The 17,743-nt window shown below is 33.2% G+C and overlaps 1 protein-coding gene across 11 annotated transcripts in view; it reads right to left on the reverse strand.

Annotated features, from left to right (window-relative positions):
• The window catches only part of CDC42BPA (CDC42 binding protein kinase alpha), a 324,813-nt gene that overhangs the window by 110,303 nt on the left and 196,767 nt on the right, over positions 1-17,743 (reverse strand). For 8 of the 11 annotated variants that reach the window (XM_082655133.1, XM_082655130.1, XM_082655129.1 and 5 more), the window contains exons 12-14: positions 12,920-13,053; positions 3,036-3,278; positions 2,678-2,788 (exon numbers count right to left, since the gene is read on the reverse strand). In XM_082655133.1, the coding sequence (XP_082511259.1) occupies positions 2,678-2,788; positions 3,036-3,278; positions 12,920-13,053 (488 nt within the window). The remainder of the gene's footprint in view (positions 1-2,677; positions 2,789-3,035; positions 3,279-12,919; positions 13,054-17,743) is intronic. The other 3 variants (XM_082655136.1, XM_082655135.1, XM_082655134.1) reach the window with 1 other exon arrangement.

The raw sequence follows: 17,743 nt of genomic DNA on the forward strand, positions 1-17,743 counted from the left end.
GTTGGCATAGAGTTGTTCATAGTATTCTCTTATAATCCTTTTGCTTTCTGATGATAGGTATTAATACCCACTTTCATTTCTGATGTTATTTGTTTCCTCCCTTCCTCCCTCTCTCTGTCAGTCTAGCTAAAGGTTTGTCAATTTTGTTGATCTCTCAAAGAATGAACTTTGGTTTCATTCCCTTTATTATTATTATTCTGTTCTCATTTTATTGAACACTGCTCTAATCCTTATTATTTCCTTCCATCTGCTAGCTTTGTTTCCTTTGCTCTTCTTTTTCTAGTTCTGTAAGATATAAAGTTAGGTATTTTCTAATTTCCCTTGTGATTTCTTCATTGACCCACTGGTTGGTTAAGAGTGTCTTATTTCATTTCCACGTATTTTTTTAACATTCCAGTTTTCCTTATGCTATTGATTTCTAGCTTCATTCCATTGTGATTGGAATGGATACTTTGTGTGATCTCAATCTTTTTACATTTATTGAGATTTATTTTGTGGCCTAACATCTGGTCTATCCTGGAGAATGTATCAATTGCACTTGAGAAGAATATGTATTCTGCTGTTGTTGGGTGGAGGGTTCTATATATGTATCTGTTAGTTCTAGTTGGTTATACTGTTGATCAAGACATCTATATGCTTATTTATCTTCTGTCTATATGTTCTATCCATTTTTGGAAGTGGGGTATTAAAGTTTCTAACTTTTATTCAAGAACTTTTTTTCTCTTCAATTCTATTGAAGAGTATTCTTAATGAAGTAAAGATTCCTACAACCTTTTAAAGGGGCCAAAATAAGTTTCAAAATTTACATGTGTATACCTTTAAATCAAGAAATTCCACTTTTAGAAAATATCTTAAAGAAATGGTAGTATGATAATAATAATAGCTAACAGTTATTGAGCCTTTACTTTGTGCCAGGCCATGGGCTAAGCATTTTAAATGCATTAACTAATTTATTGGGTAGTTTTATTATTTTCCCAAATCTGTAAATGACACAAGAGATTATGAGTGTCTGATATGTAGGTAAACACATGTGACTCAGAGTTTTCAATGAGCAGTGTTTGTTACAGAAAAAAATAAAAATCAAACTAGTGGACAGAATGGTACTAAGAATTAGAAAACCTGGGTTTAAACTGTACTCTATCATTTAAGACTATAAAATCCTAAACTCATCTGAGTTTTGCTTTCCTCAAATGCAAATAATCTCTAAGATTTCCTCCAGTTTGCACTTTGTGATTCTTGTGCTTACCAAAATCACCTAAGATAGTGCTGGAAACAACGTAGTCCCTGACTGAAAGTTATTTGAGACGGTAATGTAATGACTTCTATATACTAATCCTGCTCTAGAAGCATAGGTTATTTATAGAAGAAACATAACTATTTTGGAAAGCTAACCAAGACTGTGCAATCATGATCAATCAAAACAAAACAAATAATATACCAGTCTATGTTTTCAATAAGCTAAGTCACAGTTTAGGTGGGGAGACATTTTGTGAATAAATAATTATAATAAGAGCTATTGTAAAGTTATTAACAAAATTCTATAGCAGCAGAGAATAAGGAATATTTAGACTTCCTGAGATGACATTCAACTTCGTTCTTATATTTGCTGGATGAATAAGATACTAGACTAGGCACGCAAGGAGTGTGTGGAGGTGGTGGCTGGCAGACAATGCAGAGGAATTGGGATATGCAAAGGGTAGAGTCAAGAAAAGGCAGACATCATATTCAGATTATAATTTAGTGTTATAGAAATACGAAGTCAATTAATCCTAATTCTCTCACTTTTGACATATATAATATTATTACTATAGCTAATAGTTACTGACCACTTATGATGTGGCAGCTTACATACATGTATATGTACTCCTTACATGAAACCAATGAGATAGGGTTTTACAAATGAGAAATTAAGGTCCAAAGAGATTAAATGTTTTGTCCAGCGATACACAGCTGGTAACTGATGAGGCTGGGTTTTAAAAGCAGATAGTCCAACTCTAGAGCTGGCACAAAGATTTCCCTTGCTAAGCACTTCTGCTGAGATGTTTAAATCCAGGCCAATTATCATCTCATCCCACTTAACAGAAGTATCTGCAAAGCTACCTCTGAGCCTCTCCTAAGTCACTTAACAAGACAGAGGATCTGGACATCTAACCCTGCCTCCCATGAGATTACCAATATATCTTGTCAAGGTATGCAGCCCTTCATAATTTTTTTTTTTTTTTTTTTTTTTTTTTTTGCGGTACACCAGCCTCTCACTGTTGTGGCCTCTCCTGTTGCGGAGCACAGGCTCCGGACGTGCAGGCTCAGCGGCCATAGCTCCCGGGCCCAGCCGCTCCGCGGCATGTGGGATCTTCCCGGACCGGGCACGAACCCGTGTCCCCTGCATCGGCAGGCGGACTCTCAAACACTGCGCCACCAGGGAAGCCCCCTTCATAAATATTTTAACTCCTTCCTGAAAGATTTCTTCTCCCCACTAAATACAGCCGCCTTCCCTTTCCTTACAGCATGATTAAGAAGTCTATACCACCTTCCTATTCATAAGAATGAGAAATAAGAATACTATGTTTGAAGGATAGCTAGTTTTTACTCTACACCAAAAAGAGAACATAACATAGTCCTGTTAAGCAGAAAGAGGAGAAAATTAATTCAACTTCATAAATATGAAATCAAACGATACCTTCAGTCCCTCTAATTCATTTTGCAGTTGCTTAGAATAGTGCTCGCTCTGTTCGCGCAATTTCCTGTCTTTAGATGCTTCAGCAGCTACAGCTTCTGTACGAACTTCCAGCTTTAAAATAAAATGATAAAAGCAGATTTCACGGTTATAATTGTTTCTCCAATAAAATGTCTCCCCATGGGAATTTACCTTGCAATAGATAACTCAAATGTTGAAATTCATATTAAATATTATTACCAAACTAAAAAAAAAAACTCTTTTCAAAAATTAAAGAATGAAATATATATTATTTCACTAGTCTGAAAAAGCAGCTTTAATCACTACCCCATGGGCACTACAAATTTGCCTGACTACTAACCTCTTTTTTGGCTCTTTCTGTTCTGCGCAGTTCTTGCCTTAAGCTTTCAACTTTTTGCATCACCAGGTCCACCTCTTCTTCCTTATCTCGGACATGGCGAGCAAGTTTCTGTTTTTGGGTGTGCAATTCTGTTAGCCGCTCATTGATCTCCATGAATTCCTGCATGGCCAGTTTCCTCTGACAGTGTGCGTCTTTCAGCTCTTTGGATTGGTTTTTTAATCGCTCACTAGCCTGGACTAGTTCCTACAGTTTCGTAAAAAGAATATAAGTTACCAATTCTGCACCCTAGGGACCAAATTTGGCCATCAAAATATTTATCATGAAGTCAAGAAGAGCCAAAATTATTCACCTCAGAACAAAATTAAAAGAAATGAACTACTTTTGAACAGATACTAGGAGCATGGTGCTCTGTTCATATTCTCAATTCCTTATGCTAACATGCTAACTGCAAAGGAACAACTGATTTAACCTTCCAGTACCTTAGTTTCAATAAACAAATAAACAAATAAAGGTATAGGAATACAAGATACAATGGTAAAGATAAAGATTTTGTGAAATTTAACGGATATCTGTGAGATTTTTAAAAATTATATCAAATGATTACAAATGATAAAAACAAGGGCTGTATTTGATGTGGAGACTAACTCTTGGGCCAGCAGCAAAGAGAAAAGCTAATTAAAGTGAGAAACTTAGAAGAAGCTGAAGTAGACTTGGGTCAGCAGAACCACCTGCCTCCCAGCAAAAGGAAATGCAACCTTCTTTGAGGAAGAGTCTCAATGATATCTATTTTTTTTTTTAAGAGCATACACATATGAGCTCACAACCATAGATTTCCCAAACACCCAAAGGACAAACAACCACAAGCAAACATTACAAACAATAAAAATAAACCCCAATGGTATTTGGATATTAGAACTATCAGATACTGATAAGACTGCTATACATGAAATGTTTGAAGAAATAAAAGGAAATCATAAAAATAGGAAAATGACAAAAGACTATTTAAAATGATGAGGCAAAAAGACTACGAAAAACTGTTTATAAAACATTGTATAGAGCATTTAGAAATGAAAAAATGTAAGTATTAACATTAAAAACATGAATCTACCAATATAGAAAGCTCTACCTTTATGAAGAAAAATAAGAAGAAACTCAAACCCAGAAACTTTAAAAAATAAAGTATATAACATTAAATAAAAATTAAAAAAAAAAGAAATCGGAGGGAAAAAACACAAATCACCTATTCCCCATCCTCAAAAAGGAAAAAAAAAGATAATTAGAGCAGACATCTAAGAAGTAACAATAGTAACAGGAGGACGTATTTTTTAAGAGATAATAATTAAAATTGTACACACAGAAAAATTACTTTTGAAGTATGAGGCTACTTTTGAAGTATGAGGCTAAAAAATAATGAGATTCTTACAAACACAAATTGACAGAGCTTACCACAACCAGATCTGAACTTAAAGGAACCTCTAAATATTTATTTCAGGAAAATGATAAATGATTTTAGAAGGAAGGTCTAATGAAAGAGAAGTGGAGGGCTAAGAAATTGGTAAACATAAATATGAATGTAAGCAAACTTGTATATAAGATTGTATTATTGTCTCATTTGTACAGTAAACAAAAAGGACATAACTAACATATTGGTCCAAAAAAGCACAGTAGTTGGGAAGAAGCAATAGAGTTAAAGGTCCTCAAAGTGTTTGGAAGCAACAGTTTAAGATACTGGGTTGGCCAAAAGGTTCATTCGGTTTTTCCCGTAAGACGGCTCTAGTAGCGCTTAGCTGTCTTTAACCTCATTCGAAACAATTTTGTTAGATTTTCTTGTGACACCTGTCATAACAGTATACATTAAAAAAAAAACTTAACAAAACTGGTGAATTTTTGTGTAGCCATTTTAATACTTAAGATGGAAGAAAAAAGCAACATTTTCAGCATATTATGTTTTATTATTTCAAGAAAGGTAAAAACTCAACTGAAACACAAAAGGAAGATTTGTGCAGTGTATGGAGAAGGTGCTGTGATTGACTGAATGTGTCAAAAGTGGTTTGCGAGGTTTCATGCTGGAGATTTCTTGCTGGACGATGCTCCACAGTCAGGTAGACCAGTTGAAGTTGATAGTGATCAAATCGAGACATTAACTGAGAACAATCAATGTTATACCACGCGGGAGACAGTCGACATACTCAAAATATCCAAATTAAGCGCTGAAAATCATTTGCACCAGCTTGGTTATGTCCATCGCTTTGATGTTTGTGTTCAACATAAGTTAAGCAAAAAAAACCTTCCTGACCGTATTTCTGCCTGCGATTCTCTACTTAAACGTAACGAAAACATACCGTTTTTAAAGCAAATTGTGATGGGTGATGAAAAGTGGATACTGTACAACAATGCGGAAAAGAAGAGATCGTGGGGCAAGTGAAATGAACCACCACCAACCACACCAAAGGATGGGCTTCATCCAAAGAAGATGATGTTGTGTATATGGTGGGATTGGAAGGGAGTCCTCTATTATGAGCTCCTTCCGGAAAACCAAACAATTAACTCCAACAAGTACTGCTCCCATTAGACCAACTGAAAGCAGCACTCAACAAAAAGCATCTGGAATTAGTCAACAGAAACCGCATAACCTTCCATCAGGGTAACACAAGACCGCATGTTTCTTTGATGACCACGCAAAAACTGTTACAGCTTGGCTGGGAAGTTCTAATTCATCTGCCGTATTCACCAGACATTGCACCTTCAGATTTCCATTTATCTCAGTCTTCACAAAATTCTCTTAATGGAAAAAATTTCAGTTCCCTGGAAGACTGTAAAAGGCACCCGGAACAGTTCTTTGCCCAGAAAGATAAAAAGTTTTGGGAAGATGGAATTATGAAGTTGCCTGAAAAATGGCAGAAGGTAGTGGGACAAAAGGTTGAATACGTTGTTCAATAAAGTTCTTGGTGAAAATGAAAAATAAGTCTTTTATTTTTACTTTAAAACCGAAGGCACTTTTTGGCCAACCCAATATTAAATTTAAAAAAAAGATATTAAATTTAGACTTTGTTAAATATGCACGATAAAATTCAATACTACTAGAAACTGCTAGAATGAGTAGTGAGCAAAACGAGAACAAGAAAACAAAAACCTCAATTAAAAATCAAGAAAAATATTTTCAAGATGAAAAGAATTCTAGAGATTAGTTTCACAACAATGTGATGTACCTTACACTACTCAATTATACACATAAAAATGATTAGGATAGAAATTTTATGTTATATATATATTTGCCACAATTTTAAAAAAGAGCAAACTCAGCCATAAAAAGAATGAAATAATGCCATTTGTAGCAACATGGGTGGACCCAGAGACTGTCATACTAAGCGAAGTAAGTCAGACAGAGAAGGACATATGTCATATGATATTGCTTATATGTGGGATCTAAAAAAATGGTACAAATGCACTTATTTACAAAACAGAAACAGAGTTACAGATGTAGAAAACAATCTTATGGTTACCAGCGGGGAAGTGGGGAGGGATAAGTGGGAGATTGGGATTGACATACACACACTACTATATATAAAATAGAAAACTAATAAGGACCTACTGTATAGCACAGGGAACTCTGGTCAATACTCTCTAATGATCTATATGGGAAAAGAATCTAAAAAAGAGTGGATATGTGTATACGTATAACTGATTCACTTTGCTGTATAGCACTAAGTAATGCAACATTGCAAATCAACTTTACTCCAATTAAAAAAAAAAGAGTGAGAAAGGAGATAAAGATAAGCATAGAAAATGCATGACAAACAGAAAACAAAAAGTGGTAGAAACATGTCCATATAGATTAGTAATCAAAATAAGTATAAAAGGAGTAAGTTCACCAGTTAAATGCAGTTTGTTATACCAAATTATGAAATAAAATCTAGACTTAAATAGAAAAAGCATCATTATAGCAATGATAAAATTCTATTCACTAGAAAGAGATTCCACTCTAAATTTTTGTGCATTCCATAAGATAGACTCAAAATATATTAGAAAAAAAATGCTAGAACTTCACAGAAAAACTGGTGAATACATCATCATGAGAAAATCCAATTTCTCAATCATTAATAGATAAACCAAGCAGTTAAAAAAATAGTGAATATAAAGAAGATTTGAAAAGCTCAATTAATAACCTTCATGTATATTTAGAAGCTTGCATCCAACACTGGGAAACACATTCTTCTTAAGCATATATTGAATATTTAAAAATGAAAAGGTCTAGATCATGCCGTAATTCTCAGTAGATTTCAAAGAACAGATATCATACAGATCAAATTCTTTAATAATATTACCATTAAAATAGAAATAAAAAATAACAAGGCTAAATTCCATAATAACTCACAGATCAAGGAGAAAAATCATAAAGGGTATTAAAATATTTAGAACTAAAAAAATTTTAAATACAGAAAACAATAAAAATGTTTAGTAAAGACTAAAACTTGGGGATGCAGTAAAACGTATTGTATATACATTGGGGGAAATTTATAGCCTGAAATACTTACACTGAAACTAAAAAAAAGTTGAAATTCAATGAAATTCCACATAAAAAGTTAAGAGAAAACAATGTATTAACCGCTTCCGCCAATATGAGATGATAATAAAGAACATAAATTAATGAAAAGGAAACATGAGAATAATGAAGATCAACAAAGCCAAAAGCTTGTTCTTTGATCTCACTGAATATCTGGTGAGGTCAAACAAGGGAACAAGAATAAATGCACAAAGAAATAATATGAAGAAAGAAGGAGAGGTTATAACTACAAATCTAGGAGAAATCAAAAAAGGTAAAAGGATGCAATGAAAAATTTTATGCCAGTAAATTTTTCAACTTAAGAAATGAACAAATTCCTATAAAAATAAATTTAGCAAAACTGTTTCAAGAAGAAATAGAATGCCTGAATAGTCCTATAACAATTAAAGTAACTAAACCAATAGCTAAAAAAAATCCCCATCCCCCCAAGTGGGAAAAAAAATCTCCAGACTCAGATGGTTTTACAGATGATTCCTCCAATGTGTTTCAAGGAACAAAACATTCTTGTTTTACAAACTTCTCTAGAGAACAGAAAAAGAGGCAGTGCTACTCAGCTAACTCTATAAGACCAGTATAATCTTGATACCAAAGGAAAAAAAAAAAAAGAGAGAAAAAAAAAAGCCAATCTCATTGAAGAAAACAAATAAAAAGTCCTAAAAAAACCCAAAGACATTATTAGGAAATCAGGTCAGTGATATATAAAGTGGGTAAACATGAACTCTGGAACTCAACTCCCTGTGTTGAAATTCCAGTTCCCCCACTTTCTAGCCCTATGATCTTGAGCAAATGTACCTAAGTTCTCTGTGTGGGATCTCACCATTTATAAAATAAAAACACTACTACCACTGCTGCTGCTGCTGCTGCTGCTACTACTAATACGTAAATCACAGGGTTCTTTAAAAGATTAAATGAGCTAATAAATGTAAAGCACTTAAAACAGTACTATTAGAACAGATGCAACATAACTGTTACCTATATTATCATATTAATATTTAGGAGACAATACATGGGCAATTCAGTTGTAACCCAGAAAAGTAAAAATGGTTTAACGGTAGAAAAAGTTTATAACTGTAAGTCATCAAACCAATTTATTTTTATTTATTTTTGGCTGAGTTGGGTCTTTGTTGCTGCACCCGGGCTTTCTCTAGTTGAAGCAAGTGGGGGTTACTCTTCATTGAGGTGCATGGGCTTCTCATTGCGGTGGCTTCTTTTGTTGCGGAGCATGGGCTCTAGGCGCGCGGGCTTCAGTAGTTGTGGCTCACGGACTCTAGAGCACAGGCTCAGCAGTTGTGGCACAGGGGCTAAGGTGCTCCGCGGCATGTGGGATCTTCCCGGGCCAGGGCTCGAACCCGTGTCCACTGCATTGGCAGGCAGATTCTTAACCACTGTGCCACCACAGAAGCCCCAAACCAATTTATTAAAGGAGAACAATCATATAATTCTATCAATAGATATTAACAAATTTCTAGGAATTTGTTGCAATACTGTGCAAAAAAAGCACATTTAATAAAGTCAATACCCATTTTTGATAAAAATGATTAGCAAAATAGGAATAGAAGATAATTTTCTTAACCTGATAAAAAGTATTTACCAAAAACTTACAGAAAACATTATTATTTTCTTAGAAATCAGGAATAAGATAGGGATGCCTGCTATCATCACTTCTATTGAATGTTTTTGAGGTCCTAGCTTATACAGTAAGACAAGGAAAGAAAGAAAAGTAAAAAAAAAAAAATCAAAAGACAAAGAAAAAAACCTGTCATTATTTCATAAAACCTCAAAGAATCTCAAATATATTATTACAATTAATAAGAGTTTAGCAATGTTCCTAGAACAAAATCAGTAAGAAAGTATAATTTTCAAGGTACCATTTAAAATATGAAAACTTACAATCATAAATTTAAGGAAAGGCAAACAAGACCTGTATAGAATTTTATGGAGAAACATTTTAAAATACTTTAACGATACAGAGTGACATACTATGTTTGTGGATAAAAAGACTGTGGGACTGCAGAGAAAATAATTTTATGTTTTTGTACAGTTAGGCCTTTCTAAGCAAATTTTACTGAAACTTGGAACATGAGTTAAAAGCAAGCCTTGTAAAGTAATTTATGACTAATTTAGATACGTAGTGAGAAAACTCCAAAGAGATTTAACTCCTGGACTTATGTGTTTACATTTCAAGGAGAGTTGGAGAGAGAGATAAGAGCCTGTACCAAGGAGAAAATCTCTTTATAGAGCTGGAGACTTGGACACATCTTTCCACTGGAGTGACTTATTTATATTCCAAAGAGTCCTAGATCCTTCTCTTAAGGTTTCCAAGGAGACCCGCAGAAAGGTGGGTAGAGATAGAGGGGAAGCAGGAAGCATCTGCCTCTCTCCTCTATGTAAACACCCTGATTCACTATTTCAGGGCTCTTTCTCTACCATACAGTCTCCATATGTGTAGGGTTTTATCCAACCAGCTCTCATTGTGTTGCCCTAAAGGGTAAGAACGGGCATACAGGAAAGCCACCTGGTTTATGTCTTGTTTTGCTTTTCTGAATGTAAATCGTAATAATCTTTCCTTGCTCTTGAAATCTTGTGTGCATTTAGAATGATATTAATAAACATGGATAAGAACGTAAAGACTCAATGTTATAATGATGTCAATTCTCTTGAAATTGCTCTATGGATTTAATGCAATTTTAATCAAAATCCCATCACAGTTTTCAAGGAATAGAGAGTTGAGATATAGACCCATGCATAAATGGAAATTTAACATATGACAGAGGTGACACTGCTCATCACTAAGGGAAGGAGGGCCTATTTAGTAAATGAACAACTGGCTAGCCATATGGGAAAAAGTGAAATTGGATCCTTATATGATACACAAAAATAAATTTCTGATGCATTAAAAATTTAAATATGAAAACCAAACTTAAAAACTTCCAAGATAAAAATTTAGGAGAATTGTTTTTTACCTCAGATTTCTTACATAAGCCAGCAAATGCAATAATCATAAAAATGAAGATTGATAAATTTGACTACATTAAGACTAAAAACTTTTGTTAGTCAAAAGCTCCCATAAACAAAATGAAAAGACAAGCCACTACCTGGGAGATATCTGTAACATACATAATCGATAAAAGATTAGCATGTCCAGAAAATTCTTAGAAACCAATAAGGAAAAGACAAACAACCCAACAGAAAAATGTATAAAGTATATTAAGAAGCATTTCACAAAAGAAGAAATATAAATGATAAATGGACATGTGTGAGGATACTCAGCCTCATTAGTAATTAGAGAATGCAGATTAAGACCATACTAAAACATCATTTTAGACCTAAAATGTCAACTTAGATTAGGTTGGCCAAAAATAATATATCTAGTAATATAAAGTACTGTTGAATATAAAAACTCCTGTACACTATCGGTAGGAGTATAAACTGGTAGAAGAAGTGGAAAATGATTTGACATCATCATAAAAAATACACTATTTCCATTGCGTATGACCCAATTATTCTATTCGTGTTTGTGTGTGTGTGTGTGTGTGTGTGTGTGTGTCTGGATATATGTTCAAGAATGATCATAGCAGCATCATGTATAGTAGCTATTAATTATAAGCAACCTAAATGTCTGCAAACAAAAAATTAGATAAGTAAATTGTGGGTGCTGACATAATGGTGTATTTTATAGCAACTAAATAAATGATCAACAGCTATACAGACAAATCTTAGAAACAACGTTGAGTGAAAAAAGCAAATTGCAAAAGATTGCATATACCATTTTACAAAGCTCAAAAAAAGCCAACACTAATATACTGTTTAGAGATACACTAATATGTGATAAAATTTTTTTAAGGGAATGATTAACATAAAATTCAGAACAGTGATTACCATTGTCAGGGAAGTAATGAGAAAGGAATAGGAAATGACTACCCAGGGCTATGTCACAAAATAGGTAACGCTCTATTTCTTAAGTTGGATGTTTGGTTCATTTTATTATTTGCGTCAAAACTTATATAATGGTACATTTATTTTTTATATGCATCAAATGAAAAAAAATCTTGAAAAGAATATCTGCTGCCTGTAGGATATCAGGCAAATCATTTAAAATTCTTTATCAATATGATGTGTTTCATTTCAGTACTACTCTCTTCTCAAAATATACTGAAAGGATTTTTAATATTAAAACTTATTAAAAATTGGCCAAGTACCTGTTACTATAAATCTAGATATCAGATGCTCATCCTTATTATGTTAACCAAGTTTGGCTGAGTAATCCTACCTTTAAATACATCATAGTAACTATTAATATAATATTATTAAAACAAATAGGATATCTGTTATAAATTCCAAATATTAAATTGACCATGAATATAAATGAATCTATACAAAACACTGCTTGAAAGCGCATCAAGAAAAAAGTAAAAATATACTAATCTAATTCACTTTGACCTTCATAGCTTTCTCTGTTAATCTTTTTGATTAGCTTCATCGGCAAAAGGTTATTTGTTTTATTTTTAATTACCTCCATTTCTTTACAGGCAGCAAGACTTATAAGTCTTTCCCAGAAGGACTTCATCTGTTTTATCAATGAATTATATACAACATCATTGAATACAATTTATACTATGCCATAAACCACTCATTTCTTTTTTGCATTGGCTAGTATTAATTCCAACATTCTAAAATTTGTTAATGAAAGGCAAAGTACACACAGCATATCATTTATGTAAAGTATTTTTCTCTAGTGCTCGAATATTATATATCCTATTGGACTGTGTTACTGTGTCCTAGATATTAACAAATTTTGTTGATGTTTATAGTAATATTTACGTGTTCACAAAGTTCTTATGAAAGTAACTTCAGCTTATTCATCCATGCTTTGAAAGATAAACTGACATCTAAAAAAATTATTAAAGAATTAAAGAAATTTTCTATCATAATCTTTAAAGAATGCTCATATTAGCAAGTCACAATGAAAATATGCCTGTATTTTTCATTCTTCCATAGACACTAACAGATTTTTACTATTCTCTCACTTCTTCATAATATTTCTTTTTCAATAACATTTACTTTTAATCAAGTCCTTTGGTTATTAACTCTCCAAAAGAACAAAAGATTCTGAACTTTGAAGCCTCGAAAATTTAGAAGTTTCTTCATAACTAGCCATTCATCAAATGTCATACACCAAAATAATTCTTAAATTTTTAAACCATCTTTTTACAAAGTATACTATATATTATTGTAATTCCCTATGAATGCTTTCAGTATACAAATTAAACAAGATTAAGAATTCAGAAAAGGCTTTAACAATCTATCTATGTATTTTTACCTTATTTAATTCTTCCCTTTCTTGCTGTAATGTTTTGATTTGTTTTTCATAAGCCTTGATTTGTCTAAAAGCATCATCTAGTTCTCGCCTCACAGAATTAGCTTCTTCAAGTTGCTGTTCCAAGTGACTTGATTCTAAAAACAGGAAACAATGTTTCTTTTACTATTTGCATAAAAATAAATACTCAAAACCAAGGTTTAAAGCAACTAAATTTTAAAAAATAAAGTATTTTGAAACTGGTATTCAGCTTATCAACACCACATGCCACTGACTCATGAAAATTAAGTGCTTATCAGTTCACTGTAAAGATGGTTTATAGGTAATGCCAGGATGAAGAACAAATTTTAAGTGCAAAGTTTTGCACAGAATTTATGTGCAAAAATGCCTTCATATCTATTAGAAAAAAAAGACCATAATTCCAAAAAACAGTATCTTCAGAACCAATTGAAAACTTAAAACTAACAAAAAAGAACACGACCAATCAAACAAAATAGATAACTTTTCCTCTACTGTTAGTTAGCATTCCTCTGCTGATATTACTCAAATTATTGTATGATGATGGTTTTGCTTGTAACGTTGTGGTTCCAGATCACCCCGCCTGGTTTCACTAGTGGTGATTTGAAGAATAAACTCTGATTTCTAAAAGCAAATATTTGAAATAGGCTCAGGGAGTTGAGTAACTTGCCTAAGGTCACATTGCTAAATGAGTATCAGAGCTAACTACAGCCCACCAGTCTTACATCAACCTCTCCAACTTAAAAAGTAATGTAATCAAGTGATGTATAACATTGTAAGTTCAGAAGAGTTATTATAAAATAAAATAAAATAAAATAATTAATCTTAACATATGCTTAAATAAAATTTAATAAATTGATATGAAATATCCCTGGCATCAAAAGTAAATTAGCAAATTAAAGAATTGAAGCCAGTGAAAACAGAGAAATCTAAACACATTCACTGTTAATTTTGTTCTGGATATTTTCTATTCTTTACAGCCTTGTTACTCTTGAGTGTCATCCCCAGAGAAGCAGCATTAGCATCCTCTGGGAGCTTGTCAGAAATGCAGATCCTCAGGCCCCACCCCAGACCTAATGAATCAGAATCTATATTTTAACAAGATCCTCAGGTGGCTCATTCGCAAATTAAAGGCTGGGAACAAATGCACAGAGCATTGCACACTGTTGAGTTTGATGCTTTCAATAAACGAAGAAGTGTTTATAATACATTAGTTCTATTGAAAAGAGCATTTCATTTGTATAGACAAGTCCTGTAGTCAAGAAGTAACTTAAATGTATCCATGTATTACACACTAACTGGTTCTAGATTCCTTAAATAAAATAATTTACTAATATTCAGTGCCCTAAACTTACAGATTTATTAAAAGCTTATTTATATTAGGTATTAGTTTTTAGCAATTTTGAAAATATCTGCAAAGTTGCATTTAATCAGTTTTCATTTTGTCTTAATAGTATGTGTTAAGTGTTTTCCTTGAAGAACAATAAAAAAATATCAATGGATGTTTAATCTTAAGGATCACAGGGTATTTAGTCTTATATTCAGAAAATTACATCTTATCATTTTCTCAAATTTCAGCATTTCATGTAGGAATTTTTCTGTTTATACTAATTTCTTTTAAATATCTTAAAATTTTTTTGTTATTTTAACTTTTCAGCATTTTTAGGATTTCAATGATTTGTAAAGTAGGTATAATTTAGTTTGTTATTTCTAATAACTTGGAGTCAAAATTTAGTGTGTGACACAGCTGATTTCTATCATTTCTGGGGTCATTTTAATCAAATTTTATGGCTAAGGTATATCAATCTAGAGTAGTAAGTAACATGGTACATTCAGTAATGCCTTCTGAGAATGCTCACTTCCTTTCTTCTACTTTGAAAAGTTTTTCCCTAGCATGTTAAAATTTTTGCAAATTACTGAGTCATCCATTTATCTAAACTGCTGTGTTAGAAACTAAAAAAGTATCAATATTTAATAAAATGTCTGCATCATATGAAGTTTACAGCAAAATGTATTAAATGTGATAGCTTCAACAGTCTTTAAGAATATTTTTATTGTTTTATTTCAATATAGGTTAAATTTTAGTTTTATCCCAGCCATTTCATGTTGGCAGCTTTGCCATGGAGTTGTTAAGTAGATAATACAAAATACATGTCAGATTTTCATGACTCATATTTCAGACACTTTAAAAATGCCTAAAATACTCAAAATATTCATTTAAACAACAACAGGTAAATTATGAGAAGTACATGAGGAAATGTACTGGCTAAAGAAGTTGGAGAAGATAAACCCAGCCAATTACTTATAAAACCCTCTAATATGGAGAAAAGTATAGCACTTGTAATTTGGAATACACAGAATTTTGTATCGCCAAAGATAAAAACCCCAAATCAAGAAAAATTCAGAATGTATTGAACTTTGGCCAACTACTTATAAAATGGCTCAGGCAGAAGAATCTTCACTTTCACTACAACAAATAGAAAATTCGATTAAAATTTTGAAAGAAATCCTCTAAGACTATCAAAAATATCAATTAAATATATGGCAACATGACTAGCCAAAACATTTAGATGAAGTTATTTAAAACTATTTTAGTGATTAAATTGAAAAGCAGTACTAGGGAAGTGAGATTAGCTCATAGCAACAAAATGATTCTTAACTCACTGCTGCTAGTAGAATCCTGAAACTCAGTCTGTTAGTAATAAGGATTTAAGGAGGGCACAATACACAGGAATTTTCTTTGCACTGTGTGGTATATAAGAGAAATATAAAATACGGTCTCTGTCTTGAAGGAGATAGGAAGACAAGAGTAACACTCTTGAAATCATAAAGGAGAAAATCAAATACAAATTGTGTGGCAGGTTATATGGATGATATAGGAATTAAGAGAAGGGCATGACTACAGTGGCACTCACAGCAGAACACTGATAAACTACAGAGGGACTGAGGCTGGAGTCAGAAGGAGGCTGACAGAACAATCAAAGCACCTCTCTCTCTGATACACAAGAGCAGTGTCACAGCTTTTCCATTATGGTCTTATTTCTCAAATAATCCATAACTCTTCTGATGTGAAGAGATTTTACTTCTAACCATGATGAAGGAAAACAGATTTCCCTATTACCGTCCCCTCCATTCACTATTTTTCTCCTTTACTTACATATTGTAGGACAGTATGTGTGTGTGTTTGTGTGTGTGAGGGAGAAAGAGACAGAGACAGAAAGAGAGAGAAAGGGGACAGAGGGAGACAGAGAAAGGGTGGTTTCAGTGTAGAGTTGGAGGGACACAGACAGTACACAGAGGTGCAAACCATAACCCTTGAGGCACTGTATGGCAATTCCTAAAAAATTAAACACAGAATTACCACATAATTCAGGAATTCCACTTCTTATTATATACCCAAAAGAAGAGAAAGCAGGGACTTGAACAGATATTTGTACAGTCATGTTCAAAGCAGCATTATTATTCACAATAAACAAAAGGTGGAAGCAACCCAATAGTCCATTTATAAATAAGTGGATAAACAAAATATGATATATACATACTGAGGAATATTGTATTAAGGTAGGAAGTTCTGACACATGCTATAACATGGATGAACCTTGAATACACTATGCTAAGCGAAATAAGTCAGTCACAAAAGGACAAATATTTTATGATTCCATTTATATGAGGTTCCTAGAGCAGTCAGATTCTAAGAAACAGAAAGTAGCATGGTGGATGCCAGGGCCTAGTGGGTGGGAGGAATATGAGTTATTGTTTAATGGGTAAAGTAGAGATGGATGGTGGAGATGGTTGTACAGCATTGTGAATGTGCTTAACGTCACTGAACTGTACATTGAAAAATGGTTAAAATGATCATTTTAATATTATGCACAGACCTACTAGAGAATGGACTTGAGGATATGGGGAGGGGGAAGGGTAAGCTGTGACAAAGTGAGAGAGTGGCATGGACATATATACACTACCAAATGTAAAATAGATAGCTAGTGGGAAGCAGCCACATAGCACAGGGAGATCAGCTCGGTGCTTTGTGACCACCTAGAGGGGTGGGATAGGGAGGGTGGGAGGGAGGGAGACGCAAGAGGGAAGAGATATGGGAACATATGTATATATATAACTGATTCACTTTGTTATAAAGCAGAAACTAACACACCATTGTAAAGCAATTATACTCCAATAAAGATGTTAAAAAAAAGATTAAAAATGAATTAATGAATGATATTGAGGAGATGGAATAAAATCTAGAGTATCACTGGGACTAACACGTGACCAAGAAAACAGTGCTTGTGAAGGAAGAATACTAAAAAGAGGGATATAGCCTTTCTTACAACATTATTTTCACTGATTCTATTCCACCTCTGGGAAATGATAAAAAATAATGAGTAGAGTAATCCTATAAGCACTGACGTTAGGGAGAAGGTAGGAATAAAGTAAAGGAAGGGCATTTCAACCAATAATTTAATGGTAATCAATTTCCCCAATTCGGGTGATGCCAGGGACCATTTATTTGTATGTAAGGGATGTGAGTGTGTTGGGGATTGCCTGTAAAGACACAATGTAAGAAGATACATTAGGAAGTGGTCAGAGATTTCCAAGAGTGAGGTTTCATTTAGTCGTTCATTCACTCATTCATCAACAAATACTGATTTAGGGGTTTTTATGTGGCAAGCATCATTATAGGCACTTCGATATATCAATGAATAAAATACTCAAAGTCCCTGTTTTCTAGGAGCTTATAGTCTAGTGGTAAGGTAAGGGAAGTAAAGCAACATAAAATTTTAAAAATGTGTCAGTGGTGAAAAGTTTTAT

The sequence above is a fragment of the Grampus griseus genome, assembly GCF_964374135.1.
Source record: "Grampus griseus genome assembly, chromosome: 1".
In the NCBI taxonomy this organism is placed as follows: domain Eukaryota; kingdom Metazoa; phylum Chordata; class Mammalia; order Artiodactyla; family Delphinidae; genus Grampus; species Grampus griseus.